The 20,042-nt window shown below is 36.0% G+C and overlaps 1 protein-coding gene across 1 annotated transcript; it reads left to right on the top strand.

Annotated features, from left to right (window-relative positions):
* Window positions 1-5,343: 5,343 nt before the first annotated feature.
* LOC111877828 (uncharacterized protein At2g29880-like) lies at window positions 5,344-6,378 on the top strand. Its single transcript, XM_023874332.2, has 2 exons — window positions 5,344-5,685; window positions 5,776-6,378. The coding sequence occupies exons 1-2, from the start codon at window positions 5,344-5,346 to the stop codon at window positions 6,376-6,378; spliced, it is 945 nt and encodes a 314-aa protein (XP_023730100.2).
* The last annotated feature ends 13,664 nt before the right edge of the window (window positions 6,379-20,042 follow it).

Raw genomic sequence — 20,042 nt, 5'->3', positions numbered from 1 at the left:
GAAGCCCTACGCTTCTAGCAACACACCCCGACCCGAAACCTTCTCGAATAAAATCCATTGCCCATAAAAGACCAAAACGCCCTTACTCTTGATCTCGGGGATCCATGAATAATTACTCTTAGAACGGGGCGTTACAATCTAAAGGCTTTCAAATTTCTTGAAGTTTGGAATTTTTTGAAAGATAACAAGAAATGGCTGAGTAGCAAAACATCAGACGAGCATATCGACAGTGGTTCAAAACACATCAGAACATCTGAGTCCGACCACACTACATCAGATGCTCGTGTCCAATTTGATCTGAACGAAGATGAACATGTTCCAGTTTCACCACCTTCCCGACCAATGGGAAGAGACAAAACAAAAAGAAAAGACAAAGGCAAAGCGTCGGAATCAGATGACTTGAAAGAAATGGGGGCCGACATGAAGGGTATAAAAGACAAAATGGACAAGATTTTGCAACTTGCTTCTGAAAGAGAGCTTCAGAAACAAAGGGAGAGCGACATGCGAATACTATCGACGAACACGTCAAATATGACCGGTGCGGAGCTTGAAGTGGCTTTGACAATGAAGGAGGAAGTGAGAAAACGCTACATGAATGATATTTGTATTTTTAATCGTTTGGTGTGTGTGTTGTTTTTTTTAAGTTGTAGGTTTTATGTTTCTAATTTGTTTTTCTAATTTTTTAGGTTTTTTAATTAATGTATGGTATTTGCATTTTTAATTAATGAAATATTATCTTTTTAAAATTATGTTTTTTTATTTCAAAACGAAGTTTTATTAAATTAAAATAGTTAAAAAAACAAAAAAAGAAAAGAAAATAAAAGTGTGGCACCACTCCTTTGGTGTGGCAAGAAACCACACTTGTGTGGTAAAAAATAACGTGACGCTTATGTGACGGAGGAGGGAGTGCGGTTTCGATAGCATCACTCCCTCCAGCCTTATACTAACACCACTCTGTATAAATCATCCACCATTTCACTAATCTATATACATCATCCACCATTAGTTTTTTTAGGTAATTATGATATAATTATCATTTTTACTAACATTTATTCTTTACTTTATTATAACCTAATCATTAAAATTTTAATATTAATTTTATAATTATCATTTTAATTAATTTTTACTTTTATTAGTTATAATCTAATCAATAAAATTATAATATTAATATTATAATTATCATTTTAATTAATTTTTATTTTTATTAGAATAAAAAAACAACAATAATATTCTTTTCATAATATAATAATATAAATAGTATTATAAAAAAATAAAATTAAATTTTCATCAATTTTTTATCTTTGTTTTTTGTTGTAACCCCACAAACTATATATATATTAGTAAACTTTTTTTAGAAAAAACTAATACACCCATGACCGGTGTTGATATTTTTATAAATTTTAAAAAATGATGTATTAAAGTTTTTGTGGCAGCCAAAAAATGGTGTGTACAACATTTTTTTTAATAAAAGAAATTAGGATTTAATCAAAAAAAATTAATAAAGAGAAGATTTTTTGGACATTTAAACTGCATTGGGAATATATTAAAATAGATTGGTGTATAGTAGGATGATATTAGATAGGTGTGTAAAATAAAATACCTAAGACATAAACATTATTACCTCGTAGACCATGGTACGGATTTGAGGACCTACAAAGGGGGGAAAACAAAAAAATAAAATAAAATTTCATGTTTTTTCTGTAAAAAGAGTAACTGTTTTTCATGTAAAATGCTGAAATTGTATGGTATTTTCTTAGATAATAATGGATATCAACATGTTATACATGTCTTGTAGACGGTTGACCGATGTAAATAAAAAAGATTGATTTTAATTTCTTCTATATCATCATTCTGTAATTTGTTCGTATTAGACAAACACATACAATTTTTTTTTTCTTTTTGTACAGGCTGTGGTCATTTTATATTTATTGGTAACCATCGCTTCTTGTGAGGTTTTAAGTTTCTGTTGCAAGAGAAAGAAATATATAAACAAAAGATATTATGACTACCTAATTGATCAAAGTTGGTTATGTTAATGGTTTGTTTATTACTTCTTGTTGCTCGGCATGCACATACTAGATCAGAAAATCTTAACCTGAAGTATGTACTTCTCATAAATACATCACATCACATTCCTAAATAAATAGAAACGAAACATGTGCAGTAACAATTACTTTTCTTTGTGCTTATAAAGACAAAGGAAAATCTGGGACATAGATTGACCTAAAAAGATGCATTTATGGAAACCGAGACATTTTTCAGTAGCTTTTGAATCCCTAAAATCAAGCCTTTTAACAGGGCATGTATTACTCAATCGACACACAAGCAAACAAAGAATTACATGAACTAAAGCAAACCAAATGATGTTAATACACTTTTTTTTTTGTTAACAATCATATAAATCATAAATTGATGATTCACTCTGTACGAACGAGTATGTTTATGAGTTTATCACAAAACACTTTATGGTTTGCTTGTTTTGACATTTTTGAGAAGAAAACGGTAAAACAGGGTAATTATGATGTCATTTCATTTGAGTACTAAAACTTTAAACAATTATAGTTTAATCGGTTTTTGTTCTCAAAATCAGAAAAATTAAAACATAATTAATAATTTATGATCAAAGATTTTGAAAGAAAAACAGAGCGAGTAACTGTTAAAGCCACCAAGTTTAATAACATAATCAATATTGAAGATCAATAATCTTGGCTTTGGTCTTTTGTATTCATCACCTCACACCTCTCAAACTCAGAACATCCAACGTCTAGCTTCGTAGTCTAGTTTATATTGAACACTCCTATAAGGTTATGGGGAGTTGCTAACACCCTGCTCTTGAGTATCACTTAACAAAAGAAGAGAACGGAAGTGAGAGGATTTGGAAGGAAAGAAGAGAAGTTTGGGTGCTCCCTAGTTTTTTTTTGAAGAGAAGAGATGAAGAGAACATTTGGGAGGATTTGTACCGTTCCAAACTTTCCTCCCATAATGGGCGGAATTGAAGAGAAAGAAAATGCCTGGAAGATAAAAGGTTAGATTATGACGAAAATACCCTTTAGCCTAATAATAAAAGGATATGTTCCCTGATTCTACCTGATTGATCGCTTTTGCCTCGTCTTCTTCTCTGTTACAAACAAACACAGGTACCCAATTTCTTCTTATCCTGTTCTTTTTTTTTTTTTTTTTTTTTTTTTTTTTTTTTTTGTCTTCTGTTCTACTTGTGTTTCAAAGAGACTATCATCTTATCTAATCTATATTCCAAGATGATGACATAATTTTAAGCAGTCGGGGTTTAGTAATTTGAGTTTCAAAAAGGTTCAAGTAAAACTGAGCTAATTTACTTTAGATAGTGTCATAGTGCAATTTGGTATATTTTACTTGTTTTCTACTCGATGTGTATTTGGTATCACCATGTAAGATAAAGTTTGACCATGTGTTCCAAAACATAACAATAGTGATACACTGTTTTGATTGTTAATATCCCAACTTTAAAGATGATGTAAAATTCTAGATTTCAAAGGTTGATATTCAACATTGATCATTATAATGGGTACATAGAATGACAGAATAGAAATGGGTAATCAGATTTGTTATATCAATGTCACATTTAGAAATAGCAAGTTGTCAACGGTTGTCACAAGTTTTATATCCATAATCAGGAAAAAAAGTGGTCCCATATTCTTGTAGATCTTATTATCCTTGTGAATTGTTTGGTATTTGTAGTTGTCACAAGTTTTATATCCATAATCATTCATTACTACATGTAGCCTATAAGTATGAATATCTTTAAAGCATTAAGTTTGTATCAATAGGGTCTTAATAAATATTCTCACTTTAGAAAAAAGTTTGTATCAATGGGGTCTTAATAAATATTCTCTAATTGAAGCTAATTACATGTTATTTTTATCAGAATGACTGTTTTGCCCTTGGATTACATTCAATTATTCAGAATAACTGTTTTGCCCCTGGATTACATTTAACTTTTATAACAAAAAAAGTTTATTAATTATAATTAATAAATCAACTCTTTATAATTACATGTTATTTTTATCAATGTTGTTTTAATTTAACTCAAACTATTTGATCATGTATCAGAAAAAGGGATTATTTCATATATAGTCTTTATGGATACTCCGGTACTCAACCCTGCTCATGCTTTAAGAGCCCGAAAATTGCAAGTCGTTAACTTGATTTGCTTGTTGTTGAATTTTATTACACAACGTAATATGGCCAACAAAAAGCGGGTTATGTTACCCACTAGAAAAGTTATTTTAGAAAGACAAGCTGTACGGGAAGAGTTGCTACACAATCTTTTAGAAGGTGGTTAATGCCGTGACCTTATTCGTATGAGTGAAAACAATTTTAGGAGATTGTGTGAAATCTTACAAACTGTAGGTGGTCTACGACGTACGCAACGCATGTCCGTTGAGGAACATGTTGCTAGATTTTTGCATATTGTAAGTAATGATTTGCGAACTCGGTTTACCTCGTGGATGTATCGTGACTCTAGATCAACAACGAGTAGGTGCTTCCATCGATTACGTATGTGTTAACGGGTTGGGAGGGTACTGCATCAGACTTGAGAATAATAAAGAACACATTTACTAGAAATGATAAACTATTAATTCCATCAGGTAATTTATTAAACCAATGTAATTTCAATATCTAATATTTTTCAATAATATTGATTAAGCTCTTTATAGGTAAATATTGTTTAGTAGATGGGGGTTTGCCTCATACGAATAAACTAATGGCGCCATATAGAGGTGTTAGATATCATTTAAAAGAGTACTTCATGCGTGGTCCACAAAATTCTAAAGAGTTGTTTAATCTTCGTCATGCTTCCTTACGTAACACCATTGAGCGAGCTTTTGGTGTCCTTAAAAGAAGGTTTCCTATCATTCGAAGTACAACAGAACCATTTTACTCTTGTGAAACACAATCTGCCATATTTTTGGCATGTTGTATTCTACACAACTTTTTATTAGATGAAGACCGCAACATAAATCTTGAAGATGAAGTGATGCAGGAGATCTTAAACGAACCACAAGAGCAAGATCGTCCTAATTCAACAGAAACAGATGAGGGTAATAGAATGGCAGAGCAACTAAGGAATTCAATTGCAAATGAAATGTGGGCAAATTATTTGACACATTCAAACAATTAAATTAATATGTAAAACTAGTTTCATTCTGATACATTTTGTTTTCAATTTCACATTGTATTGATGATTGGTTTTTGAGATTAATTATGTTATTTACCCTTCATATTTTTTATTAGTATTATGCTTCATATTGTGGTCTAACAATCTACCATTTTTTAATTTTTATTCCTATGTGCAAAGTCATCATGATCAAACAGGAAGCTAGTGGTAGTGAAAAGGAACAAGTTAAATGGTCAGATAAATTGGATTATGCGTACATCCAAACGATGATTAAACAACAAGAGACGGGCAATAGGGTGAATGGTAGTTTCACACCAACTGCATATGCTCAAATGGTTGAGGAGTTGAACACAAAGCATCAAATGGATATTACCAAAAGTCATTTGAAGAATCGCTACAAAACCTTAAAAAAACATTTTTCGCAATGGTACGATCTGTTTAGGGGAATTTCATTGAGCGGGTTCTCTTGGAATTCGTCTACTCAACTAATAGAAGCGGAGGAAGAAGTATGGGATAATTTAATAAAAGTAAGTGTTCCTTCTATGTCTATGTTATTATTTTTTTAAATATTTTATGTTATCGTTTGCAATATTAATTATTTTTGTGTTGTTAAACAGTCAAAACCTGAGGCTGCGTCGTTAAGGACAAAAAAGATTGCATACTTCGATGAGATGTTGGTATTATTTGCAAGGGATAGGGCATCTGGTGCACATGTTGAAACAGCGAAAGAAAGAAATGCCCGATTAAATAAAAATGAAAATATTCAAGTTGAAACAATTAAAGAAGTTGATGACATGTTAGCTAACAATGAAATTCATTTGGAGAACGAATATGTTGATCTTGATGATGACATTCAGGATGTTATTCCACCTCCTTTTTCTCAAGAACAGTCTTCAGGTGCAAAGGAGTGTAAGAGTAAAAAGAGGAAATTTGAAGACGACGACGAAGAAGAAGATATTAACTCAAAGATAATGAAATCGGTTGATAATGTGGCTGGTGCTATCAGGGAGGGTAATATAATTTTTGATAGAGCTTATCCTCGGGAATATACAGGGGAAGAAATTTATAGAGAATTGGAGTTGATGGGTTTGGAACCCCATGAATTACCGAGGGCTCTAAATTTTTTGGCAACAAATCAAGCAAAAGCTAGGATATTGTTCAGTTGTCCCCTTCAGATACAGATGGGTGTCCTCAAAGATATGATGGGTGCACGTGATTGAATAACATTGGGTGATTGTTACTGGATTGATCTAATGCGTTTATGATTTTTTTTGAGTTGTTTGTGGTTTTCGTTTTGCATCTTGAAAACAATTGAATAACATGCAGTTTTTGTTTTTACAATTTACTTTATATTAAAATAAAATTGTTTTGTTAATGTTTTAAGTAGAGGGGAGGAAGGGAGAGTTGGTTTTTTTGAGGGGGTGGGGGTGGGGGGGGGGGGTAGGGGGTACGGTAGAATGAATGTGGGGATGTAAAGACTTAATATTTACTCAAAAACATAAAAGGGTATAATTGTCTTTTTTTACTTTCTTTTCTTTCCTTTAATGAACTCGGGAGCACCTAAAATGAATACTTTCTTTTCCTTTCTTTCGAACTCGGGAGCACTGAATACTTTATTATTTCCGTTCCCTTTCTTTTCTTTTCTCTCCTTGTTCTTCCTTTCTTTTCTTTTCTTTCCTTTAATGAACTCGGGAGCAGGGTGTAAGTATCACTCGTCAGCATGGATGAGGTGGCTCGGTGCATACCTCCTCGGACATCCAATTTTGGCAACGGCTTTAAGAGAAGAGAGAAAGTCCAATTCAAAAGTATATTTGTTTTATAATTTTAAATTTAAAATTTTAAACCACTTTTCAACCAAAATCAATACCAATTATCGATTTATCTCCATTTCTTACATCTCAAACCTCCGATATCCATATTACTTTTTCCAAACCTTCAACACCCATGTTAATTTTAGTTGTGCAAAATGTCTTCCTCAAACATTCAACCTGGTCTTCAATTGTACCTTGGAGCACAATACAAGAGTTGAAGTCTGTGCATGTGTCGATGTTGATAACATTGTTATATGATTATATCAAAGAGAAATTACAAGGGTTCTCAGAGAAAAACATTTAGACTACAAGGAATAAAGCGGATATAAATACTAGCTAGACAGAAACCCTAATAGGCTAAAGACAAAAAGAGCCCATAAACAAGCGTGCTAATAATATAGACTAACATCCCCCTCAAACTCACAATGCCGCCGCAATAAGCATAAAGAGTTTGTCACATAAGAATCGAAACCGAGAAGCCGATAAAGTCTTCGTAAAAATATCTGCAAGCTGCAAAGTTGATGAAACAAATGGAAGTGAAATGGTCCCAAGCTACAGATGATGACGAGTAAAATGACAATCAATATCAATGTGTTTCGTTCGCTCATGAAAAACAAAATTCTTCGCAATTTGTATCACACTTTTATTATCACAATTCAAGGGAGTAGGTGAAGAAATGTAAACTCCCATATCCGCAAGCACCCACCGTAACCAGATAATCTCGCATGTAGTTACGGCTATAGCACGATATTCAGCCTCGGTGGAAGATCTAGAGACAACATCCTGTTTCTTGCTCTTCCATGAAATAAGAGACTCTCCAAGAAATACACAAAATCCAGTGGCAGACTTACGATCATGACGATCACCATCCTAATCAACATCACTATAGGCACGTAACTCAAGAGAAGACGTCAAGGGAAACAAGAGAGTCTGAAACTGAGTGCCACGAAGATATCTCAGAATACGAAGAACAGCTCCCCAATGAACAGAGGTAGGTGCAGTAACAAACTGACTGACAATATGAACAACATGAGCAATATCTGGACGAGTGACTGTGAGATAAACCAAACTTCCCACCACAGTACGATAAAGATTCAGATCAGACAAAGGAACACCATCAGTAGGAAAGTATCGAGCATTGGTTTCAAGAGGGGTATTAACAGTCCGATTGTCAGAAAGTCCCGCCCGTGTAAACAAGTCAGATATATATTTAGTCTGGGAAAGAAGGTACCCTTTCTTAGACTGAGCGGCCTCAATACCCAAGAAATAACGCAGAAAGCCCAAATCCTTCATAGCAAATCAATGAGCTAGATCATGCTTCAAAGACTCAATACCACCATGGTCATCACCTGTAATAATCATGTCATCCACATATAAGGACAGAAGAATCCGTCCTGCACTCGAGCATCTAACAAATAGAGCAGAATCGTGATTACTCTGGACAAATCCAAGAGAGGTAATCACTGTGGAGAATTTCTCAAACCAAGCATGAAGGGCTTGCTTGAGCCCATACAAAGCTTTGCGAAGCCGACAAACCTCGCCCGATCGATGTTGAATTCCTGGAGGAGGGGTCATATAAACCTCTTCATGAAGGTCACCATTCAAAAAGGCATTCTTGACATCCATTTGAAAGATCTTCCACTGTCGAATGGATGCAACTGCAATCATAGTACGAACTGTTGTCATCTTTGCAACTGGGGAAAATGTCTCCTCGTAGTCAAAACCATACTGCTGGGAATACCCTTTTGCTACAAGTCTAACCTTATATCGTTCAACAGAGCCATCAGCTTTTGTTTTTATCTTGTACACCCAACGACAACCTATCATATGTTTCCCAGGAGGAAGAGAAACCAAATCCCATGTATGAGTCTTATGAAGAGCAGTGAGTTCTTCAGCCATAGCATTCTGCCAAAGAGAATCTGAAACACCTTCTCTATATGATTCAGGTTCAGACATATGATGGATGCTTGCTATAAATGAAGCAAACGGTCCTGAATATGTAGAGTAAGAAAAATCTGGTAGCTTGGTGGACTTGACAGGACGAGAAGATCTCCTGAGGGGTGGTGGTGGAGGAGGATCCTCAACTTCAATAATCGGAGGATCAGGCTCAGGAACAGGTGGAGTCGAGGCACCCTCTGAAGAAGTGGGCGTGTCGTGTGCTGAGGGATCATGTGGCATAGATGAGCCTTGAGCCTCTATATCTTCATTAAAAGGATCAATACGTAGAAGATCAGACTTTGTTACATTGTGGGCTGTAGCAGGAATCGAGTAGAAAGGAATATGTTCCAAAAAAGTAACGTGCCGAGAAACATATAACTTCTAACTCATAGGATCATAGCAATGGTATCCTTTCTGACCAATCCCATACACCAAAAATACACATATAGCAGATTTCGGCCCCAACTTGCTCCTTTCAACATGAGGACGAAGAACAAAACAAGTACATCCAAACACTCGTAAGGAAGAGTTGTCTGGTGGATGACCATATAACTTCTCAAAAGGAGATATTCCTGAATTCAATGAAGTAGGGATACGAATAATCACATACACAGCAGTTAGGACTGCTTCTCCCCAAAAGGAACTAGGGACCTGCGCAGACAGAAGCAATGAGCGGGCAGTCTCAACAATATGACGATGTTTTCGTTCTGCCACACCGTTTTGGTGAGGTGTGTCAGTACACGAAGGCTGGTGTATGGTACCATCAGAAGCAAGTAACTGAGTGAAATCATTAGAGGTATATTCACTCCCTAAGTCACACCTGAAGCACTTAATCATAACCGAATGTTGAGTTTTAACACGAGCTCTAAAATTGCTGTAAATACCAAAGAAATCAGACATGCGTTTCATAAGATAAAAGCATGTATATTGAGTATAATCATCTATAAAAGATACATAATAGGTTGAACCACCCTTTTTGGATACTGGTGCAGGACCCCACACATCAGAATGAATAATATCAAAAGGAGCAGTAGAACAAGACATACTTTTATTGAAGGGTAAAACAGAAATTTTTGCTAGTTTGCAACCACTACAATCAGAAATATCACAAGAGTTTAAATGACCCAAAACACCACTGGATGCTAAGAAATTCAACCATGATACAGACACATGTCCCAAATGAGAATGCTAAAGATAAAACTCAGACGACAAAGGACTCAAACGAAAAGAAAATAAATCAATGCTAGAAGCAGCAACATCAGATACTTTGAGGACCTCCAAGGCATATAGTTCTCCCACCCTACGACCGATCCCAATCACCTTCTAGGTGTGTTGATCCTGTATAACACAGATATAATCAGAAAAGAACACCCAGTTACCAGACTTGCATAACTGACTGACTGAGGCAAGGTTCAAAGTAAGTTTGGGAATGTAATAAACATTAGGAAGAGTTATATGAGAAATGGAGACAAACCCAACACCCTCAAATAGTATAGATGTATCACTAGCAGACTTAATAGAAACAGATGACACATGTGACAAAGAAGTAAATGATGAAAAATGAGGAGTCATATGATGGGTTGCACCAGAATCTAAAATCCACAAAGATGAGGGAATACCTGAAGTGTCAGACGAAGAAGGACCAGAATGAGACATAGATGCAAACATGGTAGTGGTATTAGAAGCCAAATACTGTATAAAGCTCTCAAACACCTTGGGATCCAATGCAGATGGTAACATATGTCCAACAGATTCTGTGTCAACTGGTGGAACAGCAGCAACAACAAACTGTGGAGGACGAGGGGTCCATGGAGGAGTACTAGAGGAATGTGACTGATACTTCTATTGACCAGACCTATTTTGTTGCCCTAACTGAGGTTGACCAGATTTACCCTTTTTGACTAACAATGGACACTGAGCTTTCCAATGATTCTTCTGTTTGCAGAATGCACACTCATCATAAGTGACTCTTGAAGTTTGTCGAGATTGACTGGAGGAGAAAGCAATCACAACAGGAGCGGGAGTAGGAGTAGAGGTTGCTTTAAACCCTTTATCTGCACGGGACTTGATACGAGTCTCTTCTGCAATTAACTCATGGACAACTGAATCAATTGAAGGAAGAGGAGAGCGATGAAGAATTGTTCCACGAAGATCTTCAAAATCAGAACGCAAGGCCATCAAGAACTGAACCAAGCGTTGTTCTTCCCTCCTAGCAATGTAAGACTCAAAATCTTTTAACTCTTTAGATTCAGTAAGAGCCAATTGATCCCAGAGATCAGACATAACATCATAGAAATCTTGAATGCTCTGGTCATTCTATTGAAGGGCACGAATATCATATTCCAATTGGTATTGTTTAGCAAAATTGGACTGAGTATACAATCTCTCCAAGTGATTCCAAACTTCCTTTGTTGTATCATACTTAGCCAACTGCGTACCAATGGACTGAGTAACAGAGTTATTGATCCAAGTAATAAACTTGGAGTTATCAGTCTCCCAAGCATTAAGCAACATATCATAATTCTCAGTTTGAGGCACTGAGGGTTTGGCTTTAGTCCCAGTGACATAGCCCCACATATTCTTCCCACAAAGGAAGTTCTTCATAACATAACTCTAATACGTATAATTCTTTCCATCCAAACGAGTACTGATTGACTGAAGGGAATCATCCTTTCCAGTCATGTTGATAGTGAATGAATAACCACAATGACAATATAATAATCTGAGAATGAAAGGAGTAACAAACCAACAGAAGCAATCACTTGAATAACGAATCAACAACAATTATGAACCAACATCAGCAATGAACCAACGGTAGCAACGAACCGACGGTAGCAACGAACCGACAGTAGCAACGAATCAACATATAAAAAAATGAGTACCAGTGATAATGAACGAAAACGGCATGCTACAGTAACCCTAGAAAATAGTTCAATCTGCGCCACAGATGACTGCTACAAAGACTTCTAACAACGTATCAAACCTCTGCTCTAATACCATGATAACATTGTCATATGATTATATCAAAGAGAAATTACAAGGGTTCTCAGAGAAAAGCATTTAGACTACAAGGAATAAAGCGGATATAAATACTAGCTAGACAGAAACCCTAATGGGCTAAAGACAAAAAAAGAGCCCATAAACAAGCGGGCAAATAATATAGACTAACAGATGTATCAGAGGACCCGACGGTTGACATCAACGAAAGTGGGTCATCTTTTTGGAAAAACATCACCCAACGCTTCCTCAACGAAATGAATCGAGGTTTCTACAGAAGCAAAAATTAAATCTACACAAAATGCAGGAATACAAACAAAGTGGTGATAGAGTTTGACGCTCTATTTAATAAACTGAGACGCAGTTGGCTAAACAGTGAAAATGATGAAATGATTTTAAACACTGCTCTTGAAATTTTTCGCCAAGAAAACAAGAAAACTTTCCATCATGTATTTATTTGGAAATTTTCAAAGGGTGCGCTAAATGGCATTTGTACATAACATATGTACACTGAAGTGGTGTTATTTTTATGTTTTACGTTCCTATATTTTATTATCATGTAATTTTACTTTCAATTCAATTTCAAGTGTCTTATGTTTTGTATCATGTAATTTTCCAATCAATTTAATGGAAATTTTAGTTTTAGATAAATTAGATCGTCGAAATAATAATATTATAAAAAACTTATTGTATGGCATCTCCCCCCTCCTCCTAAATGGCAAGAAATTGAAATGATATCACAAATGTGAGGTAGCAAACACAACATTTAGGGGGGGGGGGGGTAATTATCTTTTATTTTTCATTAGGCCAAACTTTGTACCTTTCCCAAACACAACATGGTCCTATTTGGCAATTATAGCCAAGGAACACCACCTTGAGTGGTCCGGTCCCACATAGAAGCGATCTCGTCGCAAATCCAGCCTCATGCTCCATTTCCGCTTTCTCCATAAAAATGGACCGTTGGAGATAATAATAATTTTTCGTAGACTCATACTTATTTATCCATTTAATTTTAAACATACTTATACAATCACTTATAAATATTTGTTTATATTAGTTTGAGGATTGAAAGACATCATCATCTTCATTGGACCATTGGTTAAGAGAGCACAACACAACTTGTTTCACAACAATCGTAGAAATAACAACCCTTGTTTTGGCTGATAAAGCTGAAAGTTCACTTCCAAGAACGAGAAGAGCTTCTTTTAATAGAGACCCTAAAGATGCACACAATCGTATCATACGAGAGAACTTTGTCGAGGCTACCCATATATGATGCTAACATGTTTAAATGACGGTTCGGGATGAGTAAACAACTATTCATGTGGATTATTCATGATTTGGAGACAAAGTATTCATTTTTAAGATTAGCATGAGATGCGATAAATATATGGTTTTTACTCCACTACAAATGTGCATATCCTTTGTTAAATGTCATACATGTAACATCCCATTTTCACATCAATTTTTATTTTTATTTTTAGTTGATGTAAGTCTGCTCATTTTTGGAATGCAAGTTAAGAAAAACGTTTGTTCCATAGTACATTGTTTAAAATTAGAGTATTATAGTAAACGCGGAATCTTCATTGCTGCTGAAGAATGTGTACAGTCACGCATTTGTCTTCCCACAATAACCGATAATACCTGAAAAACAATAACAACTTGGTAATCATGAAGCTTAGTGAGTTTCCATCAAAATACCACACACAACATAACATATACAACATGAATATTGGGTCCACAATCATCAGACTGGATTACCCCGGGTATGCTAGTCTGTTGCCTCAACCCAACCACTCTTCTCGAGCCTTCGTGCCTACAACTTACAGCCGACCCGCACCAGGTATCTTGGCCTACAACACATAGCAAGGCCGCCTAAACCTAACCCACCACCATATGTCGACATATAAAAAAACAAGCAATCAAGTAGGAACATAAGCACAAAAACTACAAATCTACCTGTCATACAATTCACTACTTCCTACTAGGCCTCACACAAAATATTGCTTCACTACCAGCGAACCTCCAAGGAGTGCACAACCATATGTAACCAGAGGTAAGATAGACACCCGAAAAGATGATCCTACACTAGAGTCACAACTGAACAAGGAACAGGCAAGAAATCCTAGATCAAGAGTTCTTAGGCTATCCTACATGGCTACATACAACCCCTAGGGCACTCCACTAGATGATAACCAGTCTACTGGTACTCTAACTAACATACCTCTACTGTTACATCCTAACATATAAGGATATAAATATATCTACTAGATCACTACTGCTCAACAACATCTTATACTCAAGGAAACATAACCAAATCTCCAAAGAATGCATAGATATATGTAACTAGAGGTGAGATAGACACCTAGACAAATGATCCTATTCTACAGCCACAACCGAAACATGCATGAAAGCTTATATCAAGAGTCCTCAGGCTATCCTACATGCATACAACCCTAGAGCATTCCACTAAACGATAACCAAAACTAGTGGGCCAACATTGGTGCCTTCGACCCACGGCTATAGTGAGGAAAACTCACCTGAATCGAAGAACCCAGAAACACTGCGACACACTCTCTTTTCTGCACTACTTTCTCCCACAAACCTTTTAGCACCAGGACATGGATGAATCTTAATCAATAGCCCAAATCCTTCAAGTTTGACTTAAAGTCAAACTGGTAAAAAATGAAGGGTCAACAAAAGTCAACGGTCAATAGGTCAATTGCCCCTCTTGACATGACAATCTATTGGTCACGTCCTGACCATCTAAAAGAAAAAATAATCTCATATCTTCAATCCTAATGACATGACAGACAACTTCTCATGTCACGAGAACTGTCTGGAAGGCAACTTATGAGTTAACCCCTTAATCCTTTAAGCCATGAATCCATCTCCTCTAAATGGCTTCCTTACACCCTAAAAGCCATAAAAATCGATGCTTTAAGGTCTTGCATATCCAATGCAAGACTTGAGCCCAAATTATGTCTCTAATGAAGGAAAAGAGGTCAAAACCTCAAGCATGAGCTCAAAAATCATCCACACTTCAGATCTATCACATATAATCACCAGGGGACTCTAAAGACCCATAAAATTGCTAACTTTATGGAATCCCAACACTCTAACTCATCTAAACATGGATTATAATTCAAAAACCTATAGATATAGCAACAAGGAAACATAAAGCTCGAAACTTGGATACTCACAAAGGTCCAGAAATGCTGCTTGAAGATGCTAATGAAGCTTGCAAGCTGGATCTATGCACCAAGGATTATCCTATTCTTCTTCAAGTCATAAATACACCACCAAAAACTCAAGAACTCATAGATGGGGATAGGGTTTTGTTTAAATGGAGTGGAGGCTTAATAAGATACCCTAAGTGATGAGATAAAGTCCTTAAATATGAATGGAACCCTAAAAATTCTTGGGCTTGTGTTGCAATCACTCTCATGTCGTGATGCCCTAAGTGTCACGTCGTGAGATCAGCTAGATCCATTTCATTTATTCACTTGTCATGTCGTAACCTCCCTATGGTCACGTCGTGACACTTGGTTTTACCCAAAAACCATTCCTTTGACTCTATGATGTCCTAAAATGATCCATTCTAGAAACTAAGTGTTATAATTCTCCCCCACGTAAATTAGATTTCGTCCTCGAAAAATCAGTTCTCGCTTCCACTCTCTATGTAACCCCGTGGGGGTCCTTCAAAACTGACTCATTCAACACAAATTGAGATTGCTTGCATGTCGTCACCCACAACCACCGGCATATAGGCTCCAAAACCGGGATCATAAGCCAATTCGAGAAGAGACTCCAAGATCTGAATCGCCTCTAAGGCAACATCTCTTTAAGCAGTTGATCATTTTCTGACAATTTGCCAACCTTTTATTTCTTGAAAAACCATGTGTCTTCAAAAGATTGACCTCACACCACATCCTTAAACCATGACAAAAGAACCCTCTTCCTTATCCGAAACTTGAAGATCCCAAAGTCTTATGCAACCTTTAGGTAGACAGATCCACCCCATGCTTACCAATTCTTGCAGACCTGAACCGATCAGTACCTCCTAACCCTACGCTGCCCATTGAAAAGACAAAGAATGAAACCACCACCTATACCATAGGCGACAACCTCGCATGCCGACACACCAGATAAAATTATAGCAACATACCGCATATATGACTAACCAACCTTCACATCAACTATGCCAACCGAAATCTATAGATCAATCGGTCCGAGACCTTCTCTGCCAACCGCTGTCCTATGAAAGATAGAGCATGGAACTCACAACCGACAAACGTCATCACTATCCCTACATAAAATGCATCAACGAACGAAGGCCAAATGATCTCATAACCAACTAGACCATACTCTTACCCCGATCTACCAACCAGTGTAGCACTTAGGTTTATCCCCGATCTACTAACCAATAACTGCACTCAGGCTTACTCCCGATCCGCTAACCAATAGCAATACTCGGGCTTACCCCCGATCCGCTAACTAATAACAACACTCAGCAAAAACATAATGCATAGCAAACCAACAAGACTTAACTAACCCTACCAAGCCTTTATGCCATGACCCATACTTCCAAGCCCCAATCAAACAAGATCAGACAAGAAATGTGACATCCCAAAATTTATGATCATTTTAAAACTTTTTATTTATGCTTATTTATAATTATGGAAGGTCCCATAAAAGTAATTACGAAGAAATATGTTTCATTAAAAATATTGGGATGTCATAACTGATACAAAACATAAGCATAAATAGACGTTACATTAATTTATACTACATTTCCTTTAATCTCTCAGTGTAATGTACCTTCGTATCGACACCTGTGATACAAATAAATTAGGTGGGTTGGGTCGGGAAACCTGATGAGTACATAGGGTTTTCAACCCATAATAATATAGTTAATATTTTTAATTATCAAACAATTAACCCAATTGTTCATCCCCATTTTATTATTTATTCTTCCCTTGGGATCTATCCTAAGGGTCATCTTATTCATCGTTGCTGACAGTACTGTTACAAGTATTTCTCAGCAATACATGTCAGTAGATTCTTTTCTATTTTCACTCCTAAGGGTTTATCCTAAGGAATAGGCACGAAGTCCATTGCTGCTAATGTTTATCTAATAGACATGAAGTTCATCGCTGCTAGTGTTTATCTAATAGGAATGAAGTCAATCGCTTCCAGTGTTCTACGGGACTGTCATCAATTAGTCTGGTAGTTTTCACCCATAAGTGACTACATATTTAGTACAGTAGTACCATCCTAAAGTTGTGGCATCTTATCTTTGCCTACATACTATGACATCCTATCTTTCATCGTAATATGACATTTTTCACTACCCTTCGTTACCATGTATTATATTTATACATATAATATATATATATATATATATATATATATATATATATATATATATATAATCTATCTTTATACAAATTCATCTAACACATAACATCTTTGCAAATAAGAGCATATATCATTTAATTATCTAAATACTTCATATCTATGGATAAGATGAAAGTAGCTATGCACTCACTTTTTAAAGTCCTGATTTGAGATTCGGGCAGAGATTTGCTTCTAGCAATCGACCTTTCCTTTGACGTGACCTAGTATCATTATCACTAAGTCTTAGTCTAATACTCTACGTGGCTAAAGATAGTCTAGACCTATCAATCATTCCAATGAATACTGATAGTTCTATCAAATAAGGATCAACCAGGCATGACAGTTGGGAGGCAGGACCATTTTGGCATATAGCCTTTCTGAAATCCAACAACCAAGGAAACATGGCCATTCTAGTCACCTCTCCCGTAATTAGATCAATTAGTATTATGACTAGAATTACAGATAGTTCTTATTTGTAGGTTCATAATAACGACTTACGAATATAAATATAAGTTACACTGAAAGACTAGGTTGTAGCTTAATTTACAGAGGTTCCTCTTGATCAAAAGCCCGAAAATCGCACTTGTAGTGATCCTACTTGATTGCTCCTACTTGGTTGGATACCTCAAGAGTTGCAGGGCTTCCCTGGAACATATAAACTTAAGAAAAATGACCTAAAAGTGAAGAATACTCGATAAGAAATGTGTGTAGGGGTATGGGATGAATGGTTATATGAAGCCGGTAATTTATAGGGCGGAAAAGCAAGGTGTGTCGCACATATATGGGAGCGCACTATGCACTATAGCCCCGTTGGCTCATTTAAACTTCTGCTACGTGTGGTTGCCTCGTTCTCCCACATCCTTCCCTTCTAGAAGGTGCCACATGTCACCTTCCTATGGTTCCATGTGTCAAAGTTTCTGTGGTCCACTTCGGGATGTATCGGGAGAGATGGGTTGCCTCGACGTGGCAACGTGGCACTCTCTCATGGTGCCACGTCATCATGTGCGCCGCACGTGCATGATTTTCTAGATTTTCAAAATGGCGTAACTTCTTCATACGAGCTCTGTTTTCAACTTTCCTTATACCCCCAAAAATCCATTGACTAGATCTACAAATTTCCTTTAGACCTCAACAACTAATTTTCAATCTATCAAAAAATATATATATATATTTTTGATAGGCTTAGGCTATTAGAGATCGTTGCAGAAAGTGTAACTCCTACATACAAACTCTTTTCTAGATGTTTTCTATATCGAAATACTTCTATTGACGAGATCTTCAATTCTCATTTAGATTATTTTGTCTAATAAGCTACCATTCCAGAGTTCAAGTTCTGTGCTCGCATTGTTGTGCTGAAACTTCGAAAAATGATAACATCCTTTTATGAAGTCAAATTTGGACGTTCTATATATGAACACTCTCCATTTAATGACTACTACTACTTTCGTTGAGATCATTAAGGATAAAAATGATTTATCAAAAATTCACTTTTTACGATACGCAGAGTCGTTGATATGTGTATTTTTATATATATTTATGTATAACATATCTTAATATTTTAGCCTTTATTATTATTATTTAGAACTAAAATATACTATATATGCTTTGAAATATTTAATTACAGTTAAAATGGGAGATGGAATGCAAAAGAAAGAGAATGGAGCTGAAAAGATGCAAAAATGATATTGCTGGCAGATTGACCCCTCTTCAGTGTTTCGGGTATATCTGATTACTCACAAGTCCAATTGACGAGATTCAAAATGTTCTGAAAACTAGACGAAATTTCCTACGACTTATGTGAGAGGCACTTTTGGCTAATTCGACACTTATCTTATCCAAAATCGGCCTTGAAGATAAAGCATAAAAGCTGGACGGAAATTCCCTCCAAGTTACTTATTCCCCAAGCACCACTTTCCTTATCTTTATTTGCTTAATCCCTAAGCCACATTAGTTTCCTTATTCCAATCCAAATCTAACGCCTTGTTCCCGAGTTTAATAAAAGAAAAGAAGAGAAAAGAAAAGAAAGTCACGAGAGAAAAGAAGAGAAAGGAAAGGAAAACAAAATTTTGTTTTGTGTTCCTGAGTTGGAGAGAAGTGGAAGGAAAATGAATCATTTTGTTCTTTCTTCCCAAATCCTCTCAAATCGGAAGGAAAGTTAGGAGGGAAAGTGATCCTCCCATTTCCCTCCACTTCCTTCCAATTCCCTCCTTTAATGAAACTCGGGAACACCAATTTCTTTTATTTTCTTCTCATTTCCACCCATTTCCTTTCCTTTCTCTCCTTAAGTTGAACTCGGGAACGGGGTGTAATATTCCATATAATTCTATCTCCATCAACTATAAATACCCCATATCATTCCACCATTTTCATAATCTATGATATTCCACTTCGACTTGTGCAACAAGAAAACTTCATAGTTGCCGTTTTGAGGGTCTAGGAGGCGGCCGGAAGGCCGTTAAGCTAACGGGAGCGGAGATCAGAAGGATTGGAGAGCAGATACATGTCGGTAATCATATGGGTTGTTAACGTGACCATGTTTAGCATTCCATTGTGTTACTATTCTGTATTTAGTTTCTGATTTGGGTGTAAAAACCTTTTATCTTGTGTTTATGATTGAATGAAGCTTTGATTATTAGACTAATTGCTATATTGAATTGTTTGTTTATGTTTAATTTATCTTGCCAAGCTTGTTAAAAGATCCTTACGTATTAATGATGATTATTTGCTGTTAATTGTTA

The sequence above is a fragment of the Lactuca sativa genome, chromosome 8 (assembly GCF_002870075.4).
Source record: "Lactuca sativa cultivar Salinas chromosome 8, Lsat_Salinas_v11, whole genome shotgun sequence".
Taxonomy (NCBI): domain Eukaryota; kingdom Viridiplantae; phylum Streptophyta; class Magnoliopsida; order Asterales; family Asteraceae; genus Lactuca; species Lactuca sativa.
Note: the sequence above shows the minus strand (reverse complement) of the source record. Positions and strands in the feature narration are given on the sequence as shown.

Bases quoted from the DNA above. Each gene is read 5' to 3' on its own strand.
- LOC111877828 (XM_023874332.2), top strand. From the start codon at position 5,344: ATGATCAAACAGGAAGCTAGTGGTAGTGAAAAGGAACAAGTTAAATGG. The intron at 5,686-5,775 runs GTAAGTGTTCCT...GTTGTTAAACAG, and splicing joins TATGGGATAATTTAATAAAA to TCAAAACCTGAGGCTGCGTC.